This window comes from Rhincodon typus, chromosome 46 (genome assembly GCF_021869965.1).
Source record: "Rhincodon typus isolate 14 chromosome 46, sRhiTyp1.1, whole genome shotgun sequence".
Taxonomy (NCBI): Eukaryota; Metazoa; Chordata; class Chondrichthyes; order Orectolobiformes; family Rhincodontidae; genus Rhincodon; species Rhincodon typus.
Genome location: NC_063377.1, coordinates 10,287,152 through 10,298,847, shown reverse-complemented (window position 1 = coordinate 10,298,847; position 11,696 = coordinate 10,287,152). Strand labels below are relative to the sequence as shown.

Here is an 11,696-nt window from a genome sequence, read left to right as displayed (position 1 = left end):
ACATGGTGAATGAGCTTGCGGCGCCGCTCAGCAACAAGGTTGGGCTGGGGGCGTGTGCGGACCCCGCGGTGCCGCCTGGGATTTGTAGTCCAGCTTCGCACTCAGGGCCACGTGTCCGGGAGCAGCCGAACTCCAAGTCCCGCGTCGCATTGCGCACGAGTATCATTCAAACTCCTCTCCAGGGCAACCGACTGGCAATCAGCTGTGAGCCTGGGAGCAGGATACAGCTCAACAGCAAACATGGACCACGAATGAAACCCCCCCCCCACCAAACATAAACACACCATAAGGCAAAACCTCTCCGTAATACTGCAGTCTTGAGGAAGATGAGAAAAGCCCACAACGATGTTAACTCTGTCCTTACCTTCACTTGTTTGGCTTTCTGTCTCTCAGGTAAGTCCAGGCATTTAAAAGAACTCCCCATCCAATACTTGAACTCTGTATTCCAATAGTGGGGATGGGTGTGGAGAGGAAACCTATGAGTAGACTGAAACAGTTGTCACTACCTAAATATAGACTTGATGGGGGAAGTCAGTGTAAAAGACAGAGGGCCTGCAGTTCCTGAAATCTGAATATCACCATTTCCAGTTCCACTGGGAAGGGGGAAAAAGGGCTGGATCTAGTTTTGAGGAATGGGCAGGTATCTGTGGGATCATATTTGAGAATATATTTAGATTTACAATATAGAAAGAGCAGGGGAAATGAAAAGCAAGATACTGGACTGAAAGATTGCTAATTCAACCAACTAAAAAAAGGATTGCATCCAAAGGTTCAGGTAAAAACAGTAAATCAGCACTGGGAGGTCTTCAAATCACACAATCCTTACACTGCAGAAGCAGGCCATTTGGTGCATCAAATCCACACCACCCCTCCAAATAGCATCCCATTTAGACTTGCCCTGTAACCCTACATTTCCCATGCCTAATACACCTAGCCTGCACACCGTGGGCAGTTTAGCATAGCCAATCCACCCTAACCTGCACACCTTCGGACTGTGGGAGGAAACTCATACAGACGTGGGGAGAATGTGCAAACTCTATGCAGTTGCCCAAGATGGGAATCCAACCCAGGTTTGCTGTGAGGCAGCAATGCTAAGCACTGAGGTATGGTGCTGCCCAAGGAGAAGATAAGACTACAAGTATGATATTCTTATGAGCAAGAAAAGTAAGGGTATCAAAAGCTAAAACTCCCTGCATAACAGAAGATACCAAATTTGAAATATAGCATAAAATAAGTGATAAATGTCAGGGTCAAAATACAGTACAGAATTTAGCTGAATACCAGTGCTGCAGAGAAGAACTGAAAAGAGAAAGAAGAGGGATAAAGTGAATGAGGGGAAAAATGGGTAAAATAAAAGCCAGCACTAAAGTTTTCATTTTTAATAGAAAAAAAAAGGGAGACTCAAGGGGGAATAGGCAATTTAGGGGTAGAAATGGAGATCTCCTTAAGCAGAGAACTGAGATACTAGATGAGTTACCTGGTATTTGTCTTCAGTAGAAAAGAAGATGCTGCTAATGTTGGTATTGAAGGTAGGAGCAATATTGATAGCATGAAAAAGAAACCTATAAAGTTTGTCTAGCTGCTTCTATTTTAGAGAAGCAAGTGTGGAAATTGCGAAGACCAAAATCTTCAAAGCCTCTTTGGATGTGTGACTATTGCCTAACGTTTGCAGGATTATAAACAGGGGGAGAAAAGAGTGATAAACCAGGCAGCTACAGGCCAGTCTTATCTGTTGAGACCATAATATGGGAAGAACATTGATTATTATGAGACAAAAAAAATGGATGCCTTAAATACAAATTATTCTTGATTAATTTGGTTCAGTTAGACCGTAATATGTAAGAGTAGAAGTAAGCCATTTGGCTCATTGGATCTGCTCAGCCATTTAATGAGATCACGACTGATCTGATGATCCTCAACTCCACTTTACTGCTTTTCCTTATTACCCTTAATTCCTTAATAAAAACTGAAAGAACTGTAGCTGTTGTAAATCGGAAACAAAAACAGAAATTGCTGGAAAAGCTCAGCAGGTCTGGATAGAAATCAGAGTTAATGTTTTGGGTCCCTTCCTAAGTTTTTGACATTTGATTCCTTTCCTGATTTAAAAACTTATCTATTTCAGCCTTGAGTATACTTAACAACCTAGCATTGACAGCCCTCTGTGGTAAAGAATTATACAGATTCACTATCTTCTGAGAAGAAATTCCTTAAGTGGGTGAGATAATGGCCTCTGGTCCTAGATTCTCCTACAAGGGGAAACAACCTATCTGCATTTACCCTGTGGATGTTTGATTAAATAAAAATACATTAGAATTGATGTGATGTGTTGGCATGTGATCATTACTGAAGATTCAGGACAGCATTGTAACTTTAACTGGTGAGGGATTTCATTCCCTCCCTCATTCTCCTACTGAGGTGGAGTCCTGTGTGAAGGCGCACAGGATAGCTGTACCTTCACCTTGTCGCAACCAACAAATGCAACGTGTTCTGGAGATGGTTGGGGGAATATTCCAGCACAACCTAAAGAAAGCAGTTATACCCCTCACCATGGTGCTGAATTAAAATGTTTTACTTCTAGGGTCCCCTGTGTTGCTTGGTGCTGTAAATGGGCTGACCATCTAATGGCTATAAATGGCTTGATATCAGCCAGGACTTGTGCTCCTGGTCATGATCCACCAACTCTTTCTGTTAAATAAGTAGGGACAGAATGGGCTTGACTGTAGTTCCCCGTCTCCCAGTCAAATAGCCTGCCAGAACCCAGTGTCAAAACTCACATTTGCAGTGTGCCGTCTTAGACTGCCCCAGTGGGTGACGTGTGGGCTGAGATCAAGCATGTAGGAATTAGGAGATGCAAATGAAAACTTTGTATGGGATTTTAGGTTTGAAGTAATGATTTGTGTTCTGATGTGACACTGTATAAATGCAAATCTCTCTTACCCTGATGCTAGTGTTTTCCTGCAACTGTCTAGCTGTTTCCTCCATCATGTTCGCTCCTCGTCAGCACAGCAAAGGCCCAAGTCAAGAGCTGATGTCATCCCATCCTAAGAAACATGCAGAGACTACTATGAAACACAGACCACAAAGATCGATGGTAAGTAGATTTAAACCACCTACTCATCACTCTGTCCCCACCCATGTGTGCATCTGAGACAGTCTTTGCTGAAAGTTAGTAACGAGAGAAAATCCCAAGTTCAAATTTCAATAATTCTAATTTTGGGTACAGTCAATATTTTACATTGTGAATTTCAATTACATCTAGATAAGCATTTTGGTATCTACAATACACTAAGTATTAGAACATCAGAGAGGATCTCATTATATTACAGCATATGGTACTCACCAATTTCTCCCCTCAGACACTGTCTTCTATCTGCAGACTCCAGTCTTCCCCCCTCTACCTCATCTAAATGGAGAGTGTTGTCAGGCCACTCAACTGCTTTCCCTCCAAAACTCTCAAATCCAATTAATTAATTACTCCCTTAAAATCACAAACTCTTCCTGTTCTGCCCTATCTCACTCTATTTCTGTACTCCCTCCTTTGTCTCTTCTTTACATCATTTCCAACTCCATTCGCCTCTTCTGTCCCTTCCCTTAATCACCCACCTCCACCTCTATTCCAAATTCTTCCATCATCCCATCTTTACTGTCTGGCCTTTGTCTATCTCTTCCTTCTGTTCTATCCCTCTGTTGCCATATTTCCAACTTAATGCCCAAAACAGAAATAGCTGGAGAAACTCAGCAGGTCTGTCAGCCACTGCAGAGAGAAATATAATGAAATATATATAAAGAAATATAATGCTGGCTAGTCGTCTTGACTTGGAAATATATTACCATTCATTCACTGTCACTGGGTCAAATTTTTTGGAATTTCTTCCCTGATGGCATTGCAGATCTACCTATAGCATAGGGACTGCAGCAGTTCAAGAAGGCAGCTCACCATCACCTCCTTGAGGGCAACTAGGTTTGGGAATAAATGATGGCCGGCCAGTGATGCTTATGTCCCATGAGTGAATAAATAAAAAAGGTCAGTATGGTGAGTGGCTTGGAGGGGAGCGTGCAGGTGGTGATGTTCCCATGTATCTTCTGCCCTTGTCTTTTTTGATGCAAGTGGTCATGGGTTTGGAAAGTGCTGTCTAAGGATTTTTGGTGAATTTCTACAGTGCATCTTGTAGATAGTGCACTACTGAAAGTCGGTGATGGAGGGAGTGACTGAGGTGAGATTTAGATGCCAATCAAGTGGGCTACTTCGTCCTGGTTGTATGAAACTTCCTAAATGTTTTGGAGCTGCATTCATCCAAGTGCAGTATTTCATCACACTCCTGATTTGTGCCCTGTAGATGGTGGACAGGTTTTGTGGAGTCAGGAGATGAGTTACTCACTGCAGGATTTTTTTCATTTTAAAAAAAAAAATTCATTCAAGGGATTTATTAGCTATCCCTAATTGCTGAGAGGGGATATTAGCAAATTGATCTGGGCTTGGAGGCACATGTAAGTCAGACCAGGTTAGATATATTTCCTTCCCTAAAGGGCATTGGTGAACTTTATCTCAAAAGTTAACAATAGTTACATGGTCACCATTACGCTAACCTTTTACTCCAGATTTTTATTGGATTCAAATTTCACTACATGGATAGGAAAGATATAGAGAGGTATGGGTCAAATGCAGGCAATGGGACTAGTTCAGTTTAGGAAACTGGGTCAGCATGGTCAAGTTGGGCCAAAGGATCTGTTTCCATGGTGTATGACTACCAGCATTAGTGGGATTCAAACCACCATTTTTAGAACATTTTTTGGAGTTCTTGAAACTAGTCCAATCACATTACCACTACACCACCACTCTATCCTGCTGTTATAATCAGCATTTTTATTTGGCTGCTCTAGTTCAGTTTCTGGTCAATAGTCGTGATTGTTTGATGGTAACGCCATTGAATATGTCAAGGGGTTTTGGTCGGATTCTCTCTTGTTGGAGATGGTCATTGCCTGGCATTTGTGTGGTGCAAATGTAACTTGCCACTCGTCAGCCCTAATTTGGATATTGTCCAGGTCTTGCTGCATGGTCTGGCTCAGTATGAGGAATCACTGACTATTGTGCAATCATCAATGAACATCCCCACTCTTGACCTTTATAATGGAGAGATGGTCATTTGATGAAGCAGCTGAAGATGGTTGGGCTTAGGACACTACCCTGAGGAACTCCTGCAGAGATGTCCTGGAACTGAGATAGTTGACCTCACCAAACTTAACTATCTTCCTTTGTACTACACATGACTCTAACCAGCGGAGATTCTGCCTCACTCTCATTCATTCCAGTTTTCTAGGGCTACTTAAGCTATACTCAGTCAAATGCAGCCTTGATTTCAGGGGCAATCTCTCTCCCCTTACCTCCCAGCACAAAAGGAGTGACGACCCATTCAATGTTATAATTCTTTTCATTACGTTCAGGTTTTGATAAGTAACAGATATTTCCTCTGCAGGTAATTCAGAACAAGGCTCAGCCATTTGGGAGTGAAATCAGGAAAAACACTGCTTCACATGAAGTGTTATGGAAATAGGAAACTCTGTGCCTTAAAAAATTGTCAAAGCTAGGAATCAGCTGGCAGTTTCAGGATTGAGGTTAACAGATTTTTGTAGGGCAAAGGTAGCAAAAGACATGAAACAAGGGTGGGAAGATGGAATCGAGGTGCAGATTAGCCATTTTTTGACTAATTAGCAGAATAGACCTTTAAGGCTGAATGGCATCCACCTGTTCCAAAGTTATATTAAAGAAATTGTAGAAATAGTTTTTATTTTGCATATGCTCTGTCAAATAGACCTGGCTTTCTTTATCTTTCTGGTTCGGCCAATTTGTGACTCTTGGTATCTCACTCAATATTGCATTTTAACCATGATTATTTCTCATTCTTTGTACCTCGATAAAATTCTCTCTCACACACGGTCTCTGTATGTCTCTGTTTCTAACTGATATTGACATAGAGAAGTACATTGGTATCAGAAGTGGATAATGAGGCAACAACATGCAACAAGGTGAGATGCCTCAGAGTAGTTTGATGATGAGAATGAAGACTGGATGTGTCAGTGAGATACAAGATGTCCATGGTGAGCAGGATGCATGTAAGGGAGGATGAGGAGCCTGACTGTGTAAGGGGAAGACCGGGACTAGGAGTGTGAAGGAGAAGATGGTGAGCAGTTGTTTGCAAGAGACAAGATGCACTTTGTGATGTTTCTGGGGCAGATTTTAGTTATTTTTAGACAAAGTGAAGAAGCTGGAAAATGTCCAAAGTTGAGTTGAAAAAGACACTGGCTAAGATTGTCAGCACTGGGGAAAGTTGGGATGTGAGGTAAGCAACATTTCACAGTTTGAAGGAATTACTTCCAATGGATCATATGTGAGGAATTAAGTTTTAATTAGTCATTTAAAATATTGATAGGGCAGAATATTTTCAAAACCACTCTCCCATTACTGAGTTCCTTATCATCCTTTAGAGCAAATTAAGTTTGTAAAAAGTGAAACTTCAGGTAGGTACGGCATGTAGCTGTTTAAATTATGTTGGGAAGAAGGAGGAAAAGGAAATTGCACCCTTCATAGCCTTCAACATCCCAAAGAACTGGTAATAAAGTAGGAGGAAAATTGTGTGCAAGCTAAATTACTCAGTCAGAAAATCAATAAATTGAAATGACACTGTAAAATATTCAACATAGTTACAAATAATGAAAAGGATGCTTAGATGAACAGATTTCCAAAGAACCCTGAAGGCAGCAGGACAGATTAATAGGATAGCAAATGGGGCACTTCCTTTATCAGATGTGGCACAGATTATAAGAGCAGGGAAGTTATTATTGGAGCTGTACGAAACTTTGTTTAGGCCACAGCTGGAGTACTGTACGTCGTTCTGGTCATCACACTGTAGGAAGGATGTAATTGTACCAGAGGGGGTGCAAAGGAGATTCACCAGCTGCCTGTGACAGAGCATTTCAGCGATGAAGAGAGGCTGGATGACTATTTTCTTTGGAACAGAAAAGGCTGAAATAGGACCTGATTTATCTGTATAAGATTGAGGGGCATGGACAGGATGATTAGGAAACAGCTGTTCCCCTTAGTTGAGGGGTCAATAACAAGGCATTATATTAAAGTGAGAGGCAGGGGGTTTAGAGGGGATCTGAGGAAGAACGTTTTCACCCAGGGGCTGATGGTTGGGGGGTCAGGGGTAGGTAACCCTAAAGCTGGAATGCATTGCCCGGGAGAGCAGTTAAGGTGGAAAACCTAACAATGAGCATTTGAAGTATCAGCCTTCAACACTATGGCCCTAATGCAGGAATGTGGGACTAGTGTAGGTAGTTTCATATTTTTGGTGGTAATCACTCGAGGGGCCGAAGGGGCTCTTCGGTACTGTATGATTCTAAGAGACTGCATCCGTTCATACAAAAATGCAATAAAAATTCAAAATCAATTACACAGTTAGAGTCCATGATTAATTACCAGCTAGGTATATCCAACCACCAAACAGAAACAGTAAAAGACTAGAGAGAACTTGTGAAAGGGTCAAAGAAGTGCAAGACGGCACTGAGGAATCTAACCAAGTTCCCCAAGAAGGACATGATGCATTTGGGAGCAGAATGATCCACCTGGTTTCTTGCTGAGTATCACATGATGCAAAGGTGAAAAAAGTTATAGAAAACACTGAGAATTGGCCGAAAGGTAGAAGTAAGGGTGTGGAAGTTTCATTCTAGTTAATTGTTTTTTAAAAAAATGTTAAAATGAATAAAAGAAGACATTTTAAGAGATGGAAATGGCGACCGGACGTACTTTAGAAAGCTGCAGTATCCTGGACCTCTTAAGTTGTGGTTTGGGTTGAAGCTCCATCTAGTGGGAGCTTCCACTATGATTTTTATAAGATCTGGATGTCACTGGCAAAGTCAGCAATTGTTGCTACCCCTATTTATCCTTAAACTGAGCGGCTTCCCCGGCCAATTCAGAGGGTCCGGAGTCACACATAGGCCAAACTAGATAATGACAGCAAATCTCCTCACCTACAGGAGATTAGTGAATTATGTGGGTTTTTGCAGTAAACAGTACTTGTCGTGGTCACCATTATCGAGATGATCCAGTGTTGTAGATTTAGAAATTGAATTTCAATTCCACCAGTTGGGTAGGATTTGCACCAATGTTCCTAGAACAATAGCCATGATTTCTGGATACTTGTCCAGTGACATTACCACCACACCACCATCTCCTACATGACAAATAGATACTTTATAATGCTTAGCAAAAATTTATTTCAGTCAAAAAGAAGGACTCAGTGAGATGAATGAACCACCTATGGTTAAAAAAGCAGTCAAGGAGAGTATCCAATCAAAAACTAGTGGTAGGCCAAAATATTGGGAATTCTTTAGGAACCAGCAGCAGATGATTAAAAGTTAATAATGAGGGAGAAAATTAATTACGAAAGAAAATTAGCAAGAAACATACAAACAAAGAGCAAGAGTTTCTCCATTTATATCAAGAGTGTAGCTAAAGTAAGTGTGGGTCCCTTGGAGGATGCAACTGGGGATTTAATAACTGGGAACAGGGAAATGGCAGATAAATTATGCCAATGTTTTGCATGGATTAACACGGTGGAGGAGACTATAAACATCCCAAAAATAACATGACTGAAGTACAAACGGGAGGAAAGTTCTTGTAACTGTTTTGTGAGGGACCACGCATTTGACAAACGACTAAGACTAAAGGCAGACAAGTCATCAGGAAATAGTGGCCTGCATCCAAGAGATTTAAAGGAAGTGGCTGAAAGACACGGAGGCATTGGTCAAAATATTCCAGAACTCACTGGACTCTGGGAATGTAGCTGTGGATTCTGCTAATGTGACAGCTATCTTCAAGAGGGAGTGAAACAGCAAAGAAGAAAATGTAAGCCAGTTAGCCTAACATATGTTGTTGGAAAATGCTAGAGTCCATTATTAAGGAATAAATAGCAGTACATTTAGAACAGCTTAATGCAATCAAACAAATTCTACATGGTTTTATGAAAGGGGAATCACGTTTGACAAAATTGCAAGATTTCTTTTGAAGAATATAACAAACAGAGTTGATAAAGGGGAATCAGAAGATACAGTGTATTTGGATTTCCAGAAGGCATTCAATAAGGTGCCACGTAAGAACCAGCAGCAGGAGCAGGCCATCCTGCCTTTTGAGCCAGCTCTGACACTTGATATGATCATGGCTGATATAATCTCCGCCTCAACTCCACTTTCCTTTTCATTATTAGATTAGATTAATATTTATTGCCGCATGTACATAGAAGTAACAGTGAAAAGTGTTTCTTCTCATGTTATACGCCACGATCCAGCACCATCTTGAAACACTGAATATAATGCAACATTTTAGTTCCTCTTCCGCTGCTCCTCCAGTCGCTGCTTGGTATCAGCTGGGTCCTCCGAAATGCGCTCTGGGTTCTCAGTCATGGGCATCCACTTCCCAGCTGGAGCCATGGGCCTGGGGATGTGTGGGCTCCGTACCTCCTGCTCCCCATCTGATGCTCCTCCAGATGCTGCCACCATCCATGCCTTTCGCCGATATGCTTCCACGCCTTCAGGCCTAGCTGCTGACCTGGAGCCTTGGCTCAACCTACGTGTCCGGGCCAGGGGAGTCAGCCCGGGACCTGCTCCTCACTTGCTGGGAGGCCCTGGCCTGGGGAGGAGCCGTGCCTGGCTCATCCTGGTGTTGCTGCCAGAGGCCTCCTCATCAACCCGCCACTCTCCAGGCTTTACAGAAAGGAAAAAGAAGAGAAAACCGGAACAAGAACAAACTAGAAAGAAGAAAAGAAAAAATGAGAGAAAGAGCAGACAGGAGCAGATGACCCCCAGGCTCAGCCCTGCTATTCTGCCAACACCTTGAAAAATTATCTATCTATAGCCCTTGTACCCATTATTAATTAAAAATCTGTCTACCTCCTCCTTAAATTTACTCAATGTCTCAGCATACACTGTATGCTGGGGTAGTGAATTCCAAAGCTTCATAACACTTTGGAAGAAGTAATGTCTCCTCATCTCTCTTTAAATCTGTACCTCTTATTGTAAAATATTATTGCACAAGCTCAGAGCTCGCGGTATTGGGGGTAATGTATTCACATGGATTGAAAATTGGTTAACACGTCAGGACATTGGGATCAATGGATCTTTTTCAGAATGGAAAGATGTAGCAAATGGGTAGCAATGATGATCAGTTCTGGGGCCTCCGTTATTTACCATCTATATTAATGACTTGGAGGAGAGGCAGAATGTAACGTATCCAAATTTGCTAACAATACAAAAACAGGTGGGAAGACATTTGTGATAAGGACATAAAGAACCAGCTAGGGGATATAGATAGGTTCAGTGAGTCGGTAATAACCTGCCAGATGAAGTTTAATGTAGTAAAGTATGAAGTCATGAACTTTCATAGGAAGAATCAAAAGGCAGACTATTGTCTAAATAGAGAAAGACTCCAAAGAAGTGCAACACAAAAGATTAGCATGCAGATGCAGCAAGCAATTAGGAAAGCAAGGAGAATTTTTGGCTTTTATTACTGGGGAGTTGGAGTTAAAAATAGGGAAGTCTTGATAGTGTATTGCTGGGGCTACACCTGGATACTGAGCACATTTCTGGTCTCCATGTTTAAGAAAGTATATATTAGCATTGGAAGCAATTTAAAAGTGATTCACTTCACTGATTCCTATGATGAAGGGTGCAGAGCTGGATGAACACAGCAGGCCAAGAAGAAGATGAAGGGTTTGGCTTACCAAGAATGGTTAAATAGGTTAAGCTTCATTCATTAGAATGAGGGGTGCTCTTAATGAAACATACAAAATTTGAAGGAGCTTGACAGGGTAGATCTTCAGAAGATGTTTCCACTGTTGGGGCAATCTCAAACTAGGGTACATAGTTACAGAATAAGGAGACACCATTTAAAATATAGATGTAAAGGAATTTCTTCTCTCAGAGAATATTGAATGTCTGGAATTCTCTACCCCAGAGAGTTGTTGAGGCTAGATCACTGGAGATATTTAAAGAGGAGTTGAGGTCAAGTTGAGGCCTGGGCAGAGCAGTTATGATCTTACTGAATGATAGAAGCAGAATAGCCTACTCCTGCTCCAATTTCTTATATTCTTATTATCCATAACTGCTCAACTGAGTGACTCAAATAAGCACCAGTGCATAGGAAGTTACATATGAGCCAGAGTAGGCATACAGAAACCAGGACGTAAAAACCCAAAGGTGGATAAATCACCGGGACCTGATCAAGTGTACCTCAGGATGTTGTTGGAAGTTAACAAAAAAATTGCAGGGCTCCTAGCAGAAATGTTTGTATCATCTACAGTCATGGGTGAGGTACCGGGGGACTGGAGAGTGGCAAATGTTGTGCCGTTATTAAGAAAGCCTGTAAGGAGAAGCCTGGGAACTATAGACCAGCAAGTCTGGCATCAGCGGTGGACAAGTTGTTGGAAGGGATTCTGAGAGATAGGACTTACATGCATTTGGAGAGGCAAGGACTGATTAGGGATAGTCAGCATAGCTTCGTGCTTGGGAAATCATGTCTCAGAAATTTGAGTCTTTTGAGGACGTAACCAAAAAGATTGATGAGGACAGAGCGGTAGTCATTGTCTACATGGACTTTAGCAAAGCCTTTGACGAGGTTCCGCATGATAGACTATTTAGTCAAG

At 41.8% G+C, this 11,696-nt stretch overlaps 1 protein-coding gene across 1 annotated transcript in view; it reads left to right on the top strand.

Annotated features, from left to right (window-relative positions):
- The first annotated feature begins 2,231 nt into the window (after positions 1-2,231).
- Positions 2,232-11,696, top strand: part of LOC125487868 (uncharacterized protein PB18E9.04c-like) — a 39,562-nt gene continuing 30,097 nt past the window's right edge. The window contains exon 1 of the mRNA XM_048620324.1: positions 2,232-3,091. Coding sequence (XP_048476281.1) covers positions 2,921-3,091 — 171 coding nt within the window. The 5' untranslated portion in view covers positions 2,232-2,920. The remainder of the gene's footprint in view (positions 3,092-11,696) is intronic.